At 46.7% G+C, this 22,421-nt stretch overlaps 1 protein-coding gene across 9 annotated transcripts; it reads left to right on the top strand.

Annotated features, from left to right (window-relative positions):
• LOC110401332 (inner centromere protein-like) lies at positions 82-22,378 on the top strand. Of its 9 annotated transcripts, XR_002440337.1 has the most exons (21): positions 138-312; positions 498-641; positions 951-1,064; positions 3,500-4,224; positions 5,366-5,417; positions 6,147-6,180; positions 7,344-7,443; positions 8,153-8,243; positions 9,329-9,464; positions 9,541-9,675; positions 10,228-10,239; positions 10,875-10,984; positions 11,399-11,510; positions 12,745-12,855; positions 13,201-13,328; positions 13,541-13,619; positions 14,496-14,606; positions 16,449-16,593; positions 17,119-18,239; positions 19,805-19,856; positions 22,121-22,378. XR_002440337.1 is itself a non-coding variant. In XM_021402300.1 (19 exons), exons 2-19 carry the CDS (start codon positions 505-507, stop codon positions 17,322-17,324), a joined length of 2,538 nt encoding a protein of 845 aa, XP_021257975.1. In that variant the 5' UTR covers positions 82-110; positions 498-504; the 3' UTR covers positions 17,325-17,437. The 9 variants fall into 9 exon arrangements, 3 of the variants coding, with proteins under 3 accessions (XP_021257975.1, XP_021257976.1, XP_021257974.1); XR_002440336.1 differs by having other exon boundaries at positions 19,805-22,378; XR_002440333.1 differs by having other exon boundaries at positions 19,037-22,378.

Genomic DNA, 22,421 nt, shown 5'->3' with positions numbered 1-22,421 from the left:
CCGCCCGCCCTCCCCATTGGCCAGGAGGCGGGTGCGGCACGCTCAAAAGCTGCTTCCCCTCTGCTCGCTCGCCTCTGTAGCTGTGGAGGACTTGAAAGGCGGGGCTTGGGGTAGCGGACCAATAGGCAACTGGATTTTTAACTGCGGGGAAGTGATGGACGTGGGAGGCAGCCAGTAGTAGGCAGGGCTTCGCTGGGGAAGCACCGTGATTGATGGAAGCTGCGATATTTGGGAGCAGGAGGGGAGGGGAAGAGAGGCGTACTTGTGAGGGTACGGGGTTTCACGCTGGGCGGTGGCGAGGGGGAGTGCGAGGTGGGTTAGCATCTTGGGATTTGATCCTATGGGCTTGTGGGAAGACTAGTAGGGTGGTCCTCTGGGTTTGTGTCTGCCTTAGAGCTGTGGCTGGGCTTATTTCTGTGCCTTGCTGCGAGGCACAACGCGGGCTTTGCTCATCCTCTACATCCTAGTGGGTTCTTATCTTGCCTCTTGTGTTTCAGGCAGGCCATGGCAGCAGCCGACGGTCCCATGCGGCTGCTGGAAGTGTGTGGGCAGAGACTTTCCAGGTTCCTTCACGATGCTGAGCACAAGCACTTGGCCTGGCTACGGGAGGTGGAGGAGCAGGGCCTGAGGATGCTGGATAGGTAGGGGCTGCCCTCCAGGAGAGCCTCCCACGATGCTCTCAGACATTGAGAGCACAAAGCTCCTGTGCTCCTGGCTGCTGGTGGCGCAGCCCTGGTGTAAGCCTAGGGGTAGTGCACTGCTCAGCTGAGCGAGGGGGATTAAATTAAGCTGCTGAACGCAGCCACATTAAGGCTTCTGTGCTAGGTGATGTTACACCTCAATTTCTTCTCACCTGTTGCTCTTAGTGGGTGAACATTGCTATGGCTGGGTGGTGGGCAGTTTGACTTGCAGTTAGCAGTAGAAAGCAGCCTCTGCTTTCTGCATTTCAGCAGCAACTTCAGAGCTGAACCTGGCCTGTTGCCCAAAACGCCATCCCAGAGGAGACGGCCTAGGAAGAGGCAGTCTTCAGCTCTGAAAGATGAGAATGAGCCAACCAGGAGGAGGTGGGTGAGTCTGGCTCTGCTGCATGTGGCATTTAACAGTGAAATGAAATTTTAACTGTTTCTGCGTATGCATACACAGAATAGTCGCTTGCTTCTTGATTTAGTAAATATTAAACATAAAAGGGTGTGTGAAGATCAATCAACACTTAAATTGTTGTGAAAAATTGGTAGAGATTAGCTAGTCCCTTCATGGTTTTTTGTCTAAAAACAATAAATATCTTTTTCTACCTTCTTGTTTGCTTGAGTTTTCTTTTTGTTTAATTTAATGGCTTTTTTCAGCACAGCTTTCGACCTGAGGTTGCTACCAGTGTTCACTCACCTGAGAATGTAATCTGCTACACAATGTGCAAAAGTGTCATGTCTATTGTTGTTATTTAAGCTAGTAGGCAGAAAAGACTCAGAGGGGTTTAGAATTAAACAAGTAGAAGCTCTAAGTGGTTTGCTTGTAAAACCAACCTTACTGGATTTTTTTCAAGATTAGCCCTAAATAGGTCCTAAAATTGTGCATCTTATCCATTGCAAGTAGACTGCTGAAGAAATGTGGCTTGTATTGTGCTTTTTACTTCATGTTCTTAACAGCTTTCTGTATAGACAGTGCCGCTGTTCTGTCACGCAGCCTGCCCTTTTGCTGCTGCCTGACAGAGTTTCTGCAGCATGAAGATGGCGGCAGCAGTAGTAATGGCAAGCAGCCAAACTTTTCTTCTTTCCCTTTCCTGTACCAGGAGATTTACCAGAAAGTAAGCCAAAACTCATTAAGTAGAGGAGGTAAGGAGGAGGGTAAATGGAGGAATGCCTTTCTTCCTGACAACAGTTGTCTGCAAATGGCTGCAAAGGAGGGATGGTATTGGGTGTGATTTGGCTTTGATGCTAATAAACTTCCTTGACATCCTAGCTTCATGGTGGCAGACTGCATCTGCTGTCATCCTGTGGTTGGGACAAGGTGGTTAATAACCTGCTCTTCAGAGAAGCATATGCTGTGATCTGAGGGTAGGCGTGCTGGTAATTGCTTTAGTGTGACCTAACCCAGTAACTGGATATACAGCGATAAACTGTGTGGTAAGGCCCTTACCTTTTGATAACTGTGATGGAAAAACCCTACAGAAGAGTTAGAAGTGAAAGACTGTCAAAAACTAGACATGGAGGATGGAGAGAACAGCAAGAATAGTACGGAAGCGTGGGAAGTTCATGCATGTGTGTGCTGAAGGAGAGCAGGAGAAGATACTGCAACTCTAAACAGGGAGAATTCTGAAGCCGTACTGTTAGTTTTCAGGTAGCAGCTAGATAGCAGCTTGATTGTTCCCATAAAGAAGACAAATCTTCCATGTGTTTTTTCCTAATTTAAACTTAGTTTTGAGACAGATCTGCTGATGTGACAACGCCTGAAAGGTTGGATGATAGTTTGTCAACAGGAAGTTCATGTTGGAGTTCAGCGCACTAATTCTGCAGGGTCAGGGTATTGTTGTTTCCATTGCTATGGTTTCCTCAGTACATATTTTTGAAACCACTTATTAGCTTGTTGATGAGTTTCCCAATTAATAATCTTGTTGTTCTTAACTTTAGCAGGAAGTGATATTTTTTGCTAGAGGTCAGAATGAGAAATTAAGAGAACAAAACTGGAAGGAAGGCAGAGGGTATCAATTTGAAGGCTAGCAGTGAGAGGTCTTCCACCAGGAACTGTAAACCCTTGTTCATTTAACTAATTTATGCTGCCTTGGGTTTTTGTAGCTCTGTTTTCTTGCTGTTAGGCACTTCCACCTTGGCTCTCCACTTTTCTTTGTTCCCAGTCTCCACCCTTTAGCTACGTCTGGGTTACTTTCTTATCAGAGGCTTCCTTTCTCTGGAGTGCTGAGGTTGTCTTCTAGTTTTGCCCAGCTGATCTCCTTGACTTGCTGATCAAGTACACGGCTCCATTTTCTCTTGTTAAGTTAGCTAATACAAAGCATTTCAAAGCTGAATTTCACTGTGGAACTTCTCCAAGTCACTGTGTAGTGTTTCCTAGCTTGCTGAGAAAACTTAATCCAAAATTCCTTCCTGTGAGGGTGTCTGTGCTTCACTGGAGGCAAACAGTGGAGTGGGTTGTACCAGTATGACTTTACTATCCCCTGAAATCAGCTCCAGGTGGGGCTGTAGGTTAATATCCACAAAGAATTGCAAGCGTCCTGGTACCTCAGCCACTGCACTTTGTGTTTATATGATGCAGCCTTTGTTTGTGAGTAAATGTAGTATGCCTGGCTACATCTGCCAGAGCACCTGAGAGTTTTCAAGGTTTTTCTCCTGCATTTAGCTGGTGATAAAAGATGCGTTGTAAGGGGAGGGAAGTGGGTGCAGGGAGGAAGCCTGTAGATTCACTGCAAAACTTCTCTGTGTCTTGTTTTGAAACTGTTTAGGACTGGGAGATTTCTGCATTGCTTCATTTGAAGTTGTTCTTATTTAAGGTTGTCCAGAAGGAGGAGCAGTACCAAGCTAGTGTCTTCCAGGCCAAGTTCCCAAAGACGCTGCAGCAAAGAGCAACCCCAGAACCCTGGCTGTCAAGAGGAAGAGGTGTCCCCACCTGACTGTGCGGTGAGGTCTCAGGCCAACATTGAAACGGAGCTTCCAGCACTGCCTGAGGAATTGCCAGCAGAAGCACGAAGTCCCATGGTGAAAGTTGATTGCGATGACTGCCCTCAGGCTGAGTTAACTCCAGATCGAGACAGTGCTGATTGCAGTGATGCAGCCTGCGAGGCTGTTCCAGGGGAGCAGGTGCCTGAGGAGGGTGCAGTCATTGAACTGTGCAAGGTGCCCACTGTCAGTGCAGTCCCTGATGACCAGACAGGAGGGGAGGAGGAAGAGACCACCAAACGAAAAGCAAGTACTTCCACTCCCAAGGCTACTAGAAATAGAGATCCTGCCATGCTCCAAGGAGATCTGTCTTCTCAAGGCCTAGAGGAGGTGCTTTTCCAGGACTCCAACAACAAAATGACCACGGTGATATCCAAAACACGACGTTCTGGACGCCGAAGCTGTGTGGGTGGCTCCCGCAAAAGCCATAGGACCTCCTTGGCAGAAAAATATTCTCTGGCCAGCAAAAGAGAAAGCATGATCCGGAGATCTATCAGCAGGGCCATTGCGAAGAAGGCAGCGGCACAAGAATCTTCCTCTGCCTCCAGCAGAGTGAGCTGTAAGTTTTCTGTTATTGAGTGCATTCATTTGGCTAAGTCAGCTTCTCAGCTTTGCTACAGAGTTGCTCATCCATATTAACTGCAGTTTCTCCTAGTTTCCTCAGCAATAGGTTTTGTGGCTTCCATCCATTTAGGGTGCAATCTTCAGGTCCTCATCTGCTGTCAGGGTGAGCCTCGGGCTGTGTTTTGCTATGGAAGGAGTATATGCTGGGGCACAGGTATTCGAAATTGGGTCACACAAGTTGCAGATTTAAAAAAAAAAAAGCAAATAAATGTAGAGTGGAAGGAAAAATGCACCTTACCTGGTTCTAGGTATGTGTGTGGCTTTGTGGCGTATTGGGTTGAGGCTATTGCATTTCCTGCACAGGGCCTCTAGTATGAGTGTCTTCTGTGGATTTTTTGAGGAACTGTCAGAAGCTGAATGTGTCTGCTCTCTGAAATTGGCAGAGGAATTTAAATCCCTTCTGGGTGAAGATAAGACTTCATGGACAAAGAACTAAATAGCACAGTCACCCGAGGAAATGATTCAACAGTCCAGGCTGTCCCTGGTAGCACTAAATTTCTCATATCCCTTGCTCTTGCTGCTCCTGAGAAGGCTACAAGGCTTTGAGATTTGGGCTTTCTAAAAATCATTGCTTCTGAAACCAGATTGGCTTCTAATAAAGCACTAATACCTTTGGTATTTAGTTTTGTCAGCTTTGAGTCACACTGTATCTAGGCATTTGTTAAAACACTTTCAGCTAAGCGATGTTTGGGGGGGAAATAGAATCAGCCAAAATCGACCAAATCTCTGCATAAAATTGTGCAGGGAGGCAGAAACTGAAGTCAATTGACTGGGAAATGATATCTCTGTGACACAGGCATGAGTGTGTTTGTGCAGCTGGAGCAGTCTGCAGACAGAGGAGCTGCTGCTCCAGTTCTCTGCCTTCCCAGCCTACACCAGTTTGTCAGTGACACTTGAGGGAGGTGGTAGTGCTCATGTGGAAAGCTGAGATGAGCAATCGGCGTGTTCCCTGGGAGAAGCCTGCACAGAGACCTGAGCTCTACCACGCATGCATTGCCACTGTTGGGAAGCCTCAAATTGAAATCACCATGATGCCTTTTGTTATGCTAGTTATTTTTTTCTTCTTCCCCCTCCAGGTCAAAGCTCCTTAGAGGTTTTTGTGGAAGAAGATGTGACCAATAACTTGAGGTGAGGCTACCGTATTTGCTGGCAGGAAGAAACCACAAAAAAAGGCTGCAGGGAATACAGCAGCTGTAGGGGTTGCTTCTGTATTATAAGACTGTGGTTTTGTAATTGACTGTTCTAGGTGATGTCATCACCTGGAGTTTGTTGATATTTCCAAGTTTGTTGTTCAGACACAGCCCATCCATTTCAGAAGCTTGTTCATACTAACAGTGAGGTTGATCACTGCATTAATGCAGGATCCAGCCCTATGCCACAAGCCATGATAGCCTGCCAGCAACGGCTCTGTCTGCCATCATGTGAAGTATGTCCTGCAGCTATTGGCTTTAACCAGCCTCTGGATGCCTGGGGATGCTGGAGGTTAGTCAGCTTGTCTGACTTGAAAGGTGAACAGGCGAGATGCTCTCTGCCTGAGGTGCACAGAACTTTGTTTTCCTATTGCATGGAAGTACTGCAGGAAAAGGGGAGAACAAAGCTCATTAGTGTGTTATTCAGCAATGTAATTAAATAGTCCATCAGAGGAATTTACATCTCCATCCCTGTGTGGCCTGGCTGAAACAGGTTCCTGCCTTTATCTGGCTGTACTTATGCTTGCCTGTGTTTTCCCTGGGTCCCGTATGCTAGCTCCATCATATTTCCTGTCATATTGCTCTCCTGGTAGAGGTGCACCAAGGACAAAGCAGTGTTTTTTATTTCACGGAAAATTGAAATAATCAAGATTCTTTCTTTTTGCAGACCTGGACTGGAACTGAACTCCCCAGGTGAAAAGGTGAGTTCTGTTGGATGACCTCCCTATCTTCTGCTGAGCAGTTGGAAGCATTATGACTGGATGTAAGGAATGCAGCCCAGGGTTGATTCTGTCACATCGTGTCAAGCTTAGCAAAGGCGCTGCTGAGTCGGACAGCACAGCCTTTCTAATGCTTGGGTAGCTTGTTATGCCTGTTGGCCACAGGCTCCTGGTGGATGGAGGCCTTTTGTGTCTTGGTAAGGCCTCTTTACGATGGAGCTTTCAGAAGTTGTTGGGCAGATTCCCAGGAGTCCGCAAGCTTTTGCCTGTCATCCAGGCATGGTGATTGACTGTGCATATTCTTAGCATGTCTTTGTTGCCTGGCTGATTTGAAATACAGGATTCAGAAGGGCAGTTCAAGTTAATGTGCTTTATTTTGCCAGAGAGGCTGTGTATGCAACAAGCTTGTGTAAGTCTTCAGTGCTAGCAAGACAAAGAAACCCAACCCATCCTATGAACTGGCAAAAATGTCTTGTGTGATTGCACTGTAAACTAGCTTATCTGAAAATCAGCTCAGCAGAGAGAGGGGCTGGCTCTGCCTCCAAACAGTTCACTGGTGCCATTGGGAAGCTGCAGAAGGACAAGTGGACAGCTGGTTCTGCTGTGGGTGGCAGTAGCTTAGCAGGTAGGGGAAGGCATGTCCTGTGTGCGTGCAGGCAGCCTGCATGCTGTGCTTCAGTGACTTGTTTATATTCCTGAGAATATACTACAATGGTATTTAAAGTGTATAATTATACTGTAATCTTAAAAACTTTTCTTGAACTTTCTTTCAAGAATAGAATATCTGTAGTTGGAACTTGTGTCTCCAAAGTGTGTAGAAGCTGTCCCTTGCTCCTGAGGCACTTTATTCAAGCTAATATCAAATCAAAGTGTCCTGCTATTGATGAGAAAGTGCTGGGCAACAGTCATCTTACCAGCCTCGGTGGGAGTTTCATGAGCAGAGCCCTGTGTTACTGAAGTGAATCAGTATGTATCCGTCTAGCACAACTCTGGCTGGGAGGAAGAGTCCCTAGGCTAGCAGTTGGATTGCAGTTGGGAGTGACTGGTTGTTTTTGTTTTCTTCTTTTTCAGGATCGAAGGTGCATTGCAGTCTTATTCCTCTGGGTGAACTGTGCTAAGATAATGTTTGTTTCCCTTTCCTTTAGGCTCCTGAAAACTTGCTCACTTCAAGCAAAAGTGAAAAAGCTGCCAGCCCTCCTGCACAGCACTTGTCTCCTTTTGAGCAGCAGACAGGGAATAATGATGGTAATGTTGAGTTAGTCTTGTTTTTCTTGTATGAAGCCGCAGAGGCACACAGACTAAGGTCTCTACATGAGGGTTTGTGGGAAATCTGGGACTTGTGTTGAAACAAAACTACTTTTGACCAGTCAAGGTAGTTTTTCAGGTAAACCTGTGATCTCCTAGGGGGCTGAGACACATGCAGTTAGATAAGCAAGGACATCTTGTAAATGCTTGTGAAGGATTGTATCCAAGCCTTGAGACAAACATAGTTTAGTCAAACTTCTGTCTTTATAATGAGTAAGTGGGAACACTTGAGACAAGAACACTCAGACTTTTAGTCTTCTATGTAGTATAATGCTGTGCTGGAGCACCTTGACATCCTTGTCCTCTTTGGGTTTGCATTAGGTGAGGATTTAAACATCATGCTTATTTACTGTGCCTCAGAGTAGGGAGATAGAGGACAAACAGTCTGAATATCTCTGTGGGATCCTACAGATATAGCAGCTGTAGCTGGGATGGAAGTAAGAGTACCTGCAGTCCTTCTGATGAGACAAGTTGTGCCTATTCAGAAGGATCTGTACGAGATGCATGCTTTGCAGTTTGTGTACAGCACTGATATTCAAGGTAGCCATCTAGGCTTCTGCAGTTTAGTTACATGCCGTGGGGCTCAGAACTGGAGTAAGAGCCCTGCAGAATGCCTTGAACGTGGTGTTGACTGCAGGTTTCTTCACAGGAAGCTGTGTAAATCCAAATGGTGAACCTCAGAACAAGAACCAAGAACAAGCCCACTGTGCCAAGTCCCAGCAGAATCCTTCACGCATCTGGTATGAGACATTTGCAAGGGAGGAATGAACCAGTGGTCTGGGAAGAGTTCACCTTGGCCTTCTTAAATAATTTATTTAAAAAGCTTTGGGTGTTTCCCTTCCTGTTCCCTCCCCAGTGGAGTCTTAATCTTATCTTGTGGGAGTTCTGTGCGATTTCTTCAGCCTCCTTTGCTCCCCAAGCCAGACCTGGATCCCAGATGCATTAGTTCATGCACAAACCAGCTAAGATTACTAAAACAGCACTGTTGCCTCACAGCTTAGATGCGACTCTGAGTGGTTCATAAAGGGGTGGTCTGGGAGTAGTTTCACACAGCAACACAAGCAGGTGACTGACCTATTTATTTTTATCTTGTGCAAGTGTCTGGAATGCCTGACTTATTTTCTCACTGCTTATGTTACTGATGTTTCATGTGAGATTTGAGCTGCTTTTAGCTTTGTCCTTAGTGTGTCCCTTTAGGTTTTGCTGGGGTGGATTTGCTGCAGGTGATGGGTGGGAAGGGAGAGTAGCAGTAACCTCTGTTTTCACGTGGGTGCTTAACTGTGTGTGATGGGTCAGGATCTGCAGCTTTCCTTGGAACTGCTGCTGGACTGGGCCTCAACTGTGCAGCGAGGCAGTTCCCCTGTTTCCCACTGGAATTAGTGGGTGCACATAACGGGATTTCTGACGTGGGTCACATTTCTGTGAAAGTCCAAAGTGTTTATAAAGCAAATGAAACCCTGCCAGTGAGGTGAGTTGGAATGGCTAGTCGCTAACACATGTGGATTATGTCTATCTTTTGTTGTTGATACCAAATATGATATACATTTGTTTGCTGGGAATGAGAGTGAGGAATGAGGGAGTGGGGGTGATGTATATTGCTGCTCTAAAACTTGGGTGTTCCCTTACCAAGTTGTCGTGTACCTCCCCTGTCCATAACTAATGACTAGATGGTGCTCCTGCTCCATAGTTGACTGACTCCTAGGAGGCCCAGCTGCTCTGGTGGTAGTGAGTAGGCAGAGGAAGCTGTGAAACAGTAAGTAAATGTTCCTGTTAAAACTTGAAGCACTTAATGGGGACTTCATGTCCCTCTTGCAAATGCCAACAGGACAAGAAGCTATAAACAAGCAATGGGTGTTATATGGAATGGGCAGCATCCAGGAGGTTGTGCCCAATCCCCTCTGGATGACAAGCATGTGAATTCTGCAAACCAGACTCCACCTTCTGCTTCTCCAGCTAGCAAGGCGAGTGTTTGCTGTGGCCCCTCCTTGCCTCCCTTTCCCTTGCAGGTGCTGATTTCCTTCCACCTTTCCCTCTTAGGTTGTTAGACCACTGAAAAACTTCCTTCAGGCTGTGCAGAGAAACCAGCTACTCGCAACCCCTGGGCCCACAGGACGTGGGGGTGTCATAAAGAACTTCATCAAGCGCAATACTCCCACCCGACCTGATGTTAAGGTGCATCAGAATCCCACCTCCCCTCACAAAGCTGAATGAGAGGTTCAAGTCTGGGGGAGTAGCAGGATGACTGTTTAGAAAAGCATAAATGTATTCCTGGTTATGTTGGCTATCGTGGATCAGTGTAGGTCATAACAGCAAATCATCCTCATGATTCTACCTCGACCTCCGGGGGGGAGGGAAGCTGACTGGACAGGTGAAGCAAGGCAAGACCACAAACACCGTTACTGGCCAGCGTTGTTTTGTTTTTAGTACCAGTCCTCAATCTTTCCTCAGATGCAGAGAAATCTCGCTGCTCTGTCTATAGTCAGCAGAAACATTTTATGTTCTGGAACAGTTTAATTGTGATAAAATGGGAAGCTTCTCTTCTCGCAATGGGAATCTGCCTTTGTGTCAGATAATTGGCTGCTTCAGGGCTGAGAGAGACTGTGTGGGGTCAGGCAGTGGGTTTCCTAGCATGTACTTGTAAGGAACTGCAGCTAACAGGAGTGGTGTACAGTGATGCAAGGTTCTAGTATTTCTTACAAACTCTCATGTTTCTTTTTTCTACAGGGAGACTTTGTTGTAAGTAGACACGCTTAACTGTGGGGGCTGGAAGACTATAATGGCCGTGCTTCTTGCCTCACAAGCACTGACAGCTCTTTCTTCTCACGCTGGCATCCACATGGCTTTTCTGTTCTGTCCAAAAATGTAAGCTGGCCATGGCAGTGGTGAGGTGGCAGGATCTCCTTTGCAGGTGTGTTCTGCTGGTGCTGGGAACTACTTAAGAAACCTTTCGGCCTCTAAGCATGACTGCTTGCACTCTGTAGCTTCTTCCTTCTTCTCCCAGTTGCTAACATAGTTGACACTGTCCTGGGCAAGAAGCATTTGCTACAGGTGGTCACCTACAGGAGCAGAGTGCTGGGTAACTTCCCTTGCCTGAAATGTATTCTGTACAGCTGAAAGACTTAAGTGTTTCCCAGCCATCTCCATGTCTCTTCTGCTGTAAGAAGGTGGTGCAGCTGAATAAGTGCTGCTGCCAAATCTACATTGTTTCTTACCTACCATTCACTTCCCATCCCTGTGTGTGGGTGAACATGACTCTGACAGGGACTTCTTTGTTTAGCAGGCTGCTTAGCCTCTAGCTGCTAGTGCACAAGCAGCCTGAGGGCAGAAACAGGCCCCAGCAATTGGTGTAGTGTGAACTCATCTCTCTTCAGGAGAAGGAGCGGCAGAGACTGGAAAGCCTCAGGAAGAAGCAGGAGGCTGAGGAACAAAGGAAAAAGAAAGTGGAGGAGGAGAAGAAACGGCGGCAGGCAGAAATGAAGCAGTGAGTTGAGTCCCTTATGTCCTGCTCCTTCCCTGGTTCAGTGCAGAATTGCCTTGAAGTTTTTTTTCCTGCCAGGCAGACAGCATTGCTGTACCATACTTTGTACGTCCCACTCAGAAAGAACATTTATAAGATGATGATCCCTGGGCACTTTGAGCACTGCTGCTCGTGGCTTGCTGCAGTAATAACTGCATCAGTGAAAGGCACCTGCTGATTTCTGGTGGACTTAATCCACATATGAGCAGGGGTTAAGCTCAGCAATTCAAGCAAAATAATTGTTTTTTCATGATCCAGGGCAGGCTGCAATGCTAGAAAATGAGCCACAAACTCAAGTTATCAAGGCAAATCCTTGTTCCCTTGTCATTCTCTGAACAAACAAAGCTAACAGGCCCCTCTTGCACACACATTCCTCAGGAAGAGGGAAGAGCGACTGAGGAAGGCACTGCAGGCTCGAGAGCGGGTGGAACAAATGGAAGAGGAGAAGAAAAAGCGGATGGAACAGAAGATTTTACAGAGTGATGAAAAGGTAAGAAGCCTGACTAAGCTTTGGACTGCTCAGAATAATGAAATTATCAGTGAGCTATGAGACCAAGCGGGTGCAAACAGGCCACTGGCATGACGCGAGCAAGCACAGTGTTGCTGCTCATGGTGACTAATCAGGTGGTGGGAAAGTCTGCATCGAAAATAGACTTTGAAATTTTCTGTCGAACAAGGGGAGGCTTTTGTTCTCCATACCTCTGCAGTGATTCTAAACATTCCTGTTCTGACATGCAATGTCTATAGTGCTCTGTGTTCAAGGAATGTGGCAGCATCCCTTGACTGTCCTGTGAACAGGCCCTGCCTGTTCAGGTGAGACAGTTATCCATTTGTTTGCATAGCATTACAGATAACGAAGCCACAATGGTTGCAGAAGCATGGCAGGAAGGAATAGCTACCAAGTGAGCAAGGAATGCTCATGACTAGTAGATGTGGCAGCAGCAGCTGTATGTGTTTCATACATATTGTGTCTGTTTTTAAGGCTTTGTCTCCTCCTGTTTTTGAGGATGGGTTAAAAAAAAAAGTATGCCAGGATCAACCATTGATGGCTATGTGCAGACTTGCTGCTTTTGTACAATGGTACAGGTTCTTCAGGAATGAGGAAGGCCATGCCAAGCTGACCTGGATAGAGCTCCAGGAAAACAGATGGTTGCTCACTTTAAGGAGTGGGCTGGACTGACCTTTGGAAAAGCTCAGACCTAGAAAGAGAAGGAATCATGCTTCCTTCAGCATCTCCCAAAACCTCAGTAGCCAAAAGTACGTGCATCCCTGGCTAGCGTGCTCCTGTGCACGTGCTAGTGGATTGACTGGGGCAGCTCAGGCAAAAGCAGTGTCTGGGGCTCAGGTTTCAGGTCCTAAGCTCATACTGGAGCTCAGCTGACAGTAGCATTTTGAGACAAAACACAGACAAGATGCTAGATGCCCTTGTTCTGCAGAGAATCACATACAGGGTGGAAGCATGTGTTTTGTATTTCTGTAATGGCTTCTGTGCTCTCTTCTTCCAGCATTCCAGGTGGTAGGTGTCTCTTCACATGACCTGTAGTAAGTGGTGGACTTGCACAAGGTTGGTGCTAAATACAGTGCACATGTGCCTGGTGCTGGGTTCTCAGTCTTATTAGAACCTGAATTCCAGTCCTCAGACTTCAGAAGCTCTCCCCATCCTCCATTTGGAAAAGGCTGTGTGTCCTGAGGGGTTGTGGAGCAGATGCATGGGGCTTTTTCAGGTGCGCCTCTCACAAGTGCGGGAAGAAAAGATGTCAGAGGAACGGAGCAAGAAAAAACTGTCAAAGAAGCCTTGGGAAACCGATGTACGGAAGCAGAAAACACTGAAGCTGGTGAGAACAATTCTAGATCCCTCCTCCACATAGAAAAGGAAAGGAACCTGTGCACTGATCTGCCTGGTGGGACAGGGAGCAGTTACTGCCAGGAGCCACGGGGATTTGTGGAAATGGAAGTATCTGCTGCAAGATTTCTGTCTAGACAGTTAATGTTGGGTTTAAGCACCAGGGAACTTGTGCAGACAGAAGGGAAATACTGCCCAACTGGTAGTGAGTAAGCTGTGAAAGATAACAATGGGATGTAATAAGCATGATTTGTCTCAAAGCACTCATTTCTCATCCACCCCATCTTTCCCCACTTGAATTGGAGGGTTATTGTTTGTTGTTGTTGTCCTTCTTAAGGAGGAAGATAAATCTGAGCAGCAAGAACTACTGCAGAAAAGGAGAGAAATTGGAGTGGAAGAAAAAGGAAAAGTTTTGGAACTGAAAAAGCTTGTAGAGCAGCGACAGGTGGAACAAGTGAAAGAGAGGTATTAGCCTGTTTCTATTCTGGAGAGGGGGACTTAGCAACAGGCATGGTGAGGCAATAAATATAAACAGTATTGCTGCAGTTGGGAGTCTGATGTGAGCGTCAGGTGATTCCAAAGGTTTGGGGTGCTAAAGCAAGAGCGTATAAGAAGGCCAGTAGAGAGGGGTGGAAACATGTTTTTCTGTGTAACTAAACTACAATTTTGTTTCCCAGGGATCTCAAACAGTGGGAGAAAGGAAAGGCCCCCCATTCACAGACAGAGTCCATGGTGCTAACTGATGAAAACACAAAGGTAGGGAGTTACAGTGGCTTCCAGCAAATTCTGTTGTAAAGCAGTAAGGCCTAGAACATGCAGACTTCATTATTTTTTAAGATGGGACTTGCTTTCCAAGTCCTTTGTTACTACTTGAAGTTTCAAGATTAGCTATTACTTAGTCAAAGATGCTTGTTGCAAAATATCATAGTAATATTTTCTTTCCGCTTTAAATAATGCCTCACTCTTCTGCCTTCTGCACTAGTTTAAAAAATAATCAAAGTCCCAAGTGGTACCACTGTTGAGGATAAATTCTTCTTTTTTGTTCTGACTGCTCTTAGTTTAGAAGTTGTTAGCCACGGGACTCCTATTTTTGCTATACAAATTTAATGAAAGTCTGAATTGCTTATGTATAACCAGCAGCTGGGCTGGAACAAGGCATAGCAAAGTTTCTCCAGGTAAGAGAGAAGCTGAATCTAATTCAGGGTGGCTACAGCTCTTCATCTTGTGTTAGCTTCTTCCCTGCTGAGGAGAGTGGCAGATAAAGCACCTGGATAAAGTGATTTGGGTTGAAATGGAGCTCAGGTGGTACTGCAAAGCTTTCCTCTTCGTCAGGAGGAAGAAAGCCTGCACCAGCTGCTTGGGCAGGAGAAGAGAGCCAAGCAACCAGAATCCACTGCAATGACCTCTAATAACTACTTGAAAGCGATAAGAGTGTGGGCTCTAGAGACTTCACTGATCTGAATCTGAGCCAAGACAGCTGTCACTTTATCTGTGTGATTCTTAATTTCTTCCCCCTCGCCCTACCAAAGACAAAGGAGTAGAGAATTTCTTCAGAAAATTAATTCCAGAGATAGCCTGGTTGTTTTGCTTGAGTGAACATTAATGAATAACTTAATTCTTATGTCTTGACAGAAGGGAGATGGTCTGCAGGAGCCCCAGCAGCAGCTGGCAGAAGAGAAAAAGATTGAGCAACCAGAATCTTTTACTGCTGCCTCCAGCATGTGGCTGAGCAAAACTGTAAAGGTGAGCTTCAGTTCCAGTGGAGCCCCTGAAATGGATCCGTGGTATCTGATTTGCTCCTCTGCTTTGTTGTTAACCTGCCGATTTATTATTTGGCTGTGATGAAGGTGAACAGGAGGTGAAATCCTCTAAAGAGACTGTTGGGGTTTAACTGGAGTTTGTGTAGAGTGAGGATGGAGACATTTTTCTTCTGGGGTACTTGGTTGAGAGCTCAGTGCAGAAGAACGTGAACGAAAAGCAGTTGTTTTCTTCTTGAAAAGATGTTGGAAGTGACCACAGGATGGCAGCACATCATGAGGTGTCAGTTTAGCTTGCAGAGCCTTTAGCTACACAGTAGGAGCACTGATTCAGGCTGCCCTGTAAAGTCTGACTATTTAGCTGCTTAAATCTCCAGAAGCTTGTATGGGCTTGAACTGTTTAGTCCTAAAATCTGGAGGGGTGAAGCAAGCTGCTGAAAGAGTCAGCCAGCCCTGAGTACTCCTTACAAAAGAGTGAGCAAGTCACAGAATACAGTGACTGATTTTGTACTTATACAGAGTAAATAAGCACATCTGTATTCCCTTATTCCTGTACTTGGATTCAATGCAAAGAACACTGCAAGAAGAATGGTGAAGGTGAAGGGTCTGCTGGAGGTATCTGGTCCAATACCTCTGCTCAAGCAGGGTCATGTGAAGCAACTTACACTGGATGTTTTCAGACAGGTTTTCCTTATCTCCAAGAAAGGAGCCTCTGCCACCTCTCTGGACAACCACAGTAAAGAAGCATTCCCTGGTGTTCAGACAGAACCTCCTGAGATTCAGTTTAGGCTGCTCCCATTGCCTCTTGTACTATTGCTGGGCACCAAAAAAGAGTACCTGGTTCCACCTTTGCACCACATATCTGTGATCCCAACAGAACTACAGCCCTGCAACTGCAGCCCATCACTGTTTCATCAGGTTTATTCCTCATACTGTGCTCCTCAGTGTACAGGCACTTCAGAGAGGTATGCCAGTAGTTTGTGGCAGTATCTCCATAACGATGCCTTTCCAGGCTTATCCTCTGGTCAGTACCTTTAGGCACTTCTGGACTACATGCAACTGTCAGGTCTTCTAGTCATTCCCTGTTCTTCACCACAAAGGCAGCGTGTTCCTCCAGGCTTTGTCTTGTGCTGTTCTGACCCGCAGCTTCAAAGTGAAATGGAGCCCTAGCGCTATCCTCACCAGATGCTGGCAGGCAGTTCCCCACAGCTTGAAAGGCGCTGGTTGAGCAAGCAGCTGTTTGAGTTCTGCAGTTTGCAGTTCCTGCTGTGGTACACAGTCCTGGGCTTGGCTTTCATCAAGACATGGTTTCAAAACAGATATGCAAGAAAAAAAAACCAAAAGGATTTGAGCACTTCTGGAAATCTCAACCCAAAATACCTGTACCTGAATGTTACAGGTGTTTCAGTTAATGTGTAGGTAAAAAGTTTCCCATACACAGTTGAATAACCTTTCTGGTCTCCTGTTTTTTGAACTAGGGATGAAAATAAATGTGTCTATGAAGAATCTGCTCTAGGAAGTCTGCTGTCAGTTCTTGTTTCTGGCTACCTTTACTTTAATGTTCCTTGCCCAACACAGGGCATTGTACACCTCCCTCTTAACTCAGGCTTTGGGTTGGTGTGAGGATTCTACCTTAGGTACGTTAGCACCATATTGCTGTGGGATCTAATCTGGGATCTTAGTGCAGCCTGTTTGTCTTGCTAATGCCAGAGCTTTGAGATGCCTGCAAGGGGTCAGACTGGGTAAGCCTGCCCTAGCAAAGCAAACTCTTCTGTCAAGCTGCAAGGTCTGTTTGCTCCTCTCATAAATATTGTCTCTGTGGTTTCAGAAATCTATCTCCGCATCCTGCTTAGTGCCTCCAAAGGGCACAAAAGAATCCAGGTCCCCCAATAACTACGGGATGGATCTGAACAGTGATGATTCCACAGATGATGAGAATGAACCTCGGAAGCCTGTCCCTGCCTGGGCCGATGGTAGGTGCCAAGTTTGGTTGGTCTTTAATTCCTTCTCTGGGAAGCAGGAGCTCCCCAGATCTGCTTAGTGTGATCTCGGTTTCCTTAAAGTACAGTTCAGGAGTGTGAGACTTCAGCACTGTTGGCAGCACTGTTGGCTGTGAGTGGTGAGGGTGGCTGGATCTGCTTTCTTGCAAGTTCTGTGTGTGTTTGGATTCAGGGGTGTGAGAGAATGGTGGGGGCTCGCTAGTTGAGGCAGCCCCTCCCCCTGTGGTAAACCAAGGTGTGGCAGGTTTGGGGTATTTCTAGTGTGGTGATGAGTGACATAAAACAAATGTTGTTGGCATCCCGGAGATGGATGTGGTGCTCAAAGCTCTACAGTGAGCAGGAAGACTGTTAATTGCACTCACTGTGCAGCTTGCAATGTTTTTTTGGGGGGTATGGATGGAGAAGAGTAACTGTCCTGTGGGCTCTAAGGGAAAGGATGCCTTAAGCAGAGCGCTGACAACTTATTTGAGTGCTTCTCTGACATGGTTGTTTTCATAGGGACTCAGCTTAATCAAGCCATTCTGCACCAATACTATCATCCAGTGAATGTTGACCAACTCTTTGGGTTAATAGCAAGCCCTAAGCTGGAAGATATTTTTGGCAAGAGCAAGCCTCGGTATTTCAAACGCACGAGCTCAGCAGTTTGGCATTCTCCACCTGGGCCCAAATCTACTTGTGGCATAGCTTGCAACTTCAAAAACTGAGAAAACAGAAATGTTTTTGGACAGCGTGACATATCGGGTTTTATTTTCTTAGCATACAGACTGCTTACAGTTTTAAACCTTTTCGTACAAAAATAAAAACATTGAATAAAGTCCACCAGTGCTTGTTTCTGTCCTTTCCCCTTTAAGCTAGGATGATGCTGTAGCTTTGAGATTGCTGGCTGTGGTTTGTGCAAGTGCAGATGTTTGAAGATAGCATGTTGCTCCGTTACGTATTTCCTCAAATTACTTGCAGAATATTACCCAAGAAAGCTATGAAACTGCTGTGGGGAAAATAATTTTTTTAAATCAACAGTGAGGGGGGTGTAATGTTTTCATAACCCATCCTGTATAATAGTTACATATTTAACAATGCTTCTGTCCACTAGTGTCTTTCTTTTAATCCCGCATTTTTCTGATCTTTAGTTACTGGACCAGAATCTTTTTCTTCATCTAGAAAAGTCTGTTCAGACTCTTGAAAGAATTTATAAATGTCCTGTAATTGCTTTGGCTTTTCTCGTGGAAAAATAGAACCAAAGCAAATTCTTAGTGCTGTTTTCCTAGGAGGGTTGAGGATACAGTCTTGCTTTTAGGCAGGAGTCGGGTTTATTTTAAAGCTGTGAGTTAGAAAAGGTAAGCAGTGAAGTGACTTCCTTCGGACTGCATTGAGATCATCTGTTCAGTGCCCCCTGCTTGTGCGCACCCAGGGCTGTGCTGAGTGGCAGCAGACTCCCTGCAGTGCATCCGGTGGCTCTGCTGCAGGTTGCCTAGGGACTGCTCTAGCGTGCTGGGCCAGCTGCAGAGCATCCCAAGCTCCTGCAGAGCTGCACAGAGCCAGCTATTGTCCATGCTGTGCATCTCCTGTCCTTAGGACCCCTGAAGGGCAAGCCCACGCAGTCAATGACGCTCAAAGAGAAGGTAAGCTAGTTAAGCCCTGCAGAATGCAGTTATGAGGAAGATGTTTATATGAAAAGGGAAAGTCCCTGAGTGACAGCCAAGTCCCACATTGGCCATAATAACCATTCCTTCTCCTCTCTTGGGCTGTGTTCACGGGTACAGCAGAGAGTATATCATGCCTTAGGTGATACAGTGTGGTGCTCTAGGCCAGCAAGCAGGTACAGGGCTGGGGCTTACTTATTTCTCTGAGAGATCACTGCTCGAGTGCCTAGAGATTAAGAGCATCCCCACTCCTGCTCCAGTGCAGCCCTGCACTGCCCTAGTGCTGGGCCAGTATTGTGTGTTCTCTGTGCAACTGACCCCACAGGGGCAGACATGGAAATGTAGCTAGTGACCAGTTCAGAGCTGTTACGTTGCCCCAAGTCTTTTGGGTTTCCCCAGCTTTTCTGGTTCCTCTTGACCTCTCTCTCTGACTCTTGTCTGTGGGCCTCTCAGTGAGTCTTGCTTCTCTGGCCAGTCTCGCTCTGATCCTCTTTATGGTCCCTGGGCTCTGCTGAGCTATTTCAGGCTCCTCTGAGCACAGACCCAGGCTCTCTCCTGCCAGCTGATCTGTCACTGATGATAATCCCCAAATTACCTCATTAGAGCCAAGAAGGCAATGACTTCAGGATCCTGGTAGAGGAGGAAGCTGGAGGTCAAGCTCTCGTTTGGAACTGGCCAAATGTGCCTGGCTGGAGAAGGAGTGAGGTTTCCTGGCAGAGACAAAACAGGAGCTGTGATTTAACATCAGGCTTGGTGGGGAACTGGTTTCATTTCAGACCAAACTCTGTGCCAGAGCAAGCAGCATGCAGCAAACCACAAACCTGACTTTCTGGTGTTGAGCAGGAAGTTCACAGGAGGGCCTTTGCCAAAACCACGGCTGCTGTCAGAGCATTTCAACTCTGGGACAGGTAATCATTAAAAGACATGAAGCAATTTCAGAGGAAGTGGCTGGGGCCAAGAAGGTGGCAGGGTCCTGCTGGGCTCTGAGGAAACCTGGGAGGTCTGGTTCCTAGTGTAGTACTGATTTAGGCATCACACTGGTGCCATTCATCACTCTTTCCTGCGCTGAGAGCTGTGCTGGATCTAGAGTGACTGGAAAACTTAAGTGGGTTTGTGCTTAATCAAGCTAGCTGCTTGTTGTGTAGTGGTGCTAGTAGCACCTCTAGTGCTACCATTACTCTCCTAGTAATGGGAGAGAAAACAGACCCCTGGGCCTGGTACCATCCCTAGGGCATGCTTTGGCCTTGGGAGGCATTGCTACTGACCCCAGGAATGAATGGAAATATTAGAAGCTTGATCAAAGCACAAATCACAATGAATAAGCTATGGAGAGTGGAGAAACACCTTGTCATTTAAGGTGTGCTTTGGGGTGCTCCCAACTCCAGGGAGCAAACACTGAAGTTTCACAGATTTTTCCATTGTCTCACCCTAGTTTTCTGCACCCTCAGCTCTGTTCCTTCCTCTTCACGCAGGAGGAGGTCTTATCTGGATCTGTAATGTGTGAACATAGTTCAGTTCCAGGTAGTAATTTCTGTGCTCCTCAGGAGGATCGGCCCTGACCCTGTGCAACCAGAGCCTGGCAATGCATGTTGGAAGGTGCGTTTAGCATTACAAGGATCTCTTCCCAATCTGATGTGCATGGAGTCTGTAACAGCTGTATCTGCTTTTCTGTTTGTTGTTGTATTTCCTTGTTCACATGTCCCTGGGGGCAATGATGCTGAGAGTGGCTCCAGCTCACTCCGAAGTGAAAAATACAGTGCAAATCTCCTAGCTGTAAGTGGAAAAATACAATGCAAATCTCCGAGCTGTAAGTGAAAAGATGCCTAAGTGCAGCTGCAAGGCAGTACCCAGCAGTAATGGCACAGTGCTGTAGCACATGAACAGGAAGCCAAGCCAACCAAGCAGCATCCTCTTGACCACAGAGCAAGGCCTGGGACAAAGAGCCATGTTGTGTGAAAGGATGAGCTGAATCCACCTCCAAGAGATTCCCTCTTTCTAAGCTTTAGTGTCAGGGCTGAGTACTGGGGTGAAAAATGTCACCCCTGCTAAGGGATGGTTCCATCCCTTCTCAGGGGTACTATAATTCTTCCATCTGACCTAGACACTGAAAATGAGTTTTCTCTGTTACAGTGTTGTAGTAGAGACTCATTAACTTAAAAATGTGGTACCAAATTATATCGACAGGAAGTGCAATAATAAGGGGTAGGCCCCTTTGACTTACAGTTCTGTCATGCCTGAGGCTATCTTCAGTATCCGCAAATAGGCCTCTCTCATTTCTTTCAATTTTTTTTCTCCCTCACATAGGCTCATCAGAAGAGTCAAAACACGTTCCTGCAGCCTTTCAGCGGGTGTGCAGTGTCTCTGCTGTGCCAGCAGGCATGGGGAGAGCTGTGACCTGAGCTGGGCGCTTGCATATGCCCCAGCCCCTGCTTTGCTTCCTCCTGTAGCTCTCCAGCAACTTCTTGCCCTGCATTATCATAAAGCTCCCAGCAATAGGTGAAGGGGCTGTAGTCAAACCCCACAAACTCCTTGTCCAGTGTCTGCCATCTTGCCCGTGCCTCCCAGGAGCACATCAACACTCTCAGATACAGGGTTTGATTTTTGGGTGGTCCTGTATGGAGCCAGGAGTTGGACTGCAGTGGTCCTTGTTGGGTCCCTTCCAACTTGGGATATTCTAAGAACTTGGGGTCTAGCCTTGGGCCCCTCAGCTTTCACTGAGCAAAGCAGCCACGTTGCAGAGCTGACTCTGCTCCAACAACACTATCAGTCACAGTGTCCAGGGCAGTGCTGCCGCCACAGCAATCTAACACGAGGTTTTTGGTGTCTGTCCAGCTGGCCTTCTCCATCTGCCCTGAAAGAATGAGCCTCCTCCCCTGTAGCTCTCCACACATCCCACCATTCTTAAAATCCAGCTCTGAAAGGGCAGCAGTGCCATTGGGAAAGCCCCATCCCTGTCTGACACGTGCCACCAGCTGAGCCACAGTGTCCTACCACTGGGGAAGAGGCTGCTCCACCTGAAAGTCCCAAGTCTGGCTCAAGCAAAAAGCTTCAGAAGCTCAGGTGGTGTCAGGGCAAAGCACCTAAAACGTAGCAGACTCTAAAACTAGCAGTGGCTAGTGCCACTGTCAGGGGAAGGGGCGGGATGGGGAGCAACCTTGGGGCCGAAATTCAGGCTAAATCGAGGCTCCTCCCAGCAATTGGCATAGTCCTGGCAATGAGGAACAGCTGTAAGCAAGCGCTGCTTTTCTGAGACTGAACCGGCAAAAATGAGGTAACGACACGCACGGCATGAAAAGAAATGGAGAGCAGGCGGTGCCCCACCTGCAGCTCCTGTCTGCACAACAGCCTTCAGTTTTGATAGTGTTTGTAGATAAAGGCATCGCAGGAAGGAAAACCATCTACTTCCTTACTGAAACTACAAAGACAAATCCGACAGGAGCAAAACCTGCTTAGCTGATTACAAAGTATTGAGAAGTTGTAAAATCCTACCTTGGCACGAATGCGCTGTGCTGGGCTCAGAAAGCAGATTTGGGTTCTGGCTTTCTGCCACCAGCTCGTAATTACAAAGTGTCAGCTAAACTAAAAATGTTTCTTGGATGGAAAGAGACCCAAAACAAAGTCAAACAAAGCCCTTTGTAAGTACTGCTGCCCGGATCCTGGCAAGATCCTATTTCCTTGAGTCCTAATGGCGTACTGGGCTGGTATAAGCTTATTAATGGCTGTAGAGTACTTAAATAGAAAAAAATAATAATAAAATAAGAATTAGGCTAGAACACTGAGAATGATACTGAGGAAACTGGAAGTTGGTCCTACTCTACATGTGCTTTATTACTTACATACTTTCTTCCTTCTCTCCGCAGCTTGAGCACGTGCACTAAATGAAGTGGGCTACCAGGTGATTCCCATGAAAAGAGATGAAGCCCAACCTGAGCATAAGGTGAAGTCACTGAGCTGAGCTCCCAGAGGCCCTGCTCTGAGGGATGAGCCTGGCTGGGGGCCTGTGGATGCACAGGGGGCAGCCCCAGTGCTGAGGGAATATTACCAATGCCTTCTTAAAAAAGCAAAGGGAGAATGCAAACTTGGAGCAATCATCTGTAAAGGCAGCATTTTTCTGCTTGTGTTTTTGTGCCATGCGTGCATGCATGCTTTATGGGACTGGGC

Source organism: Numida meleagris, chromosome 6, assembly GCF_002078875.1.
Source record: "Numida meleagris isolate 19003 breed g44 Domestic line chromosome 6, NumMel1.0, whole genome shotgun sequence".
Classification (NCBI taxonomy): domain Eukaryota; kingdom Metazoa; phylum Chordata; class Aves; order Galliformes; family Numididae; genus Numida; species Numida meleagris.
The sequence above is the reverse complement of the archived record's forward strand: the minus strand, read 5'-3'. Positions and strand labels throughout refer to the sequence as shown.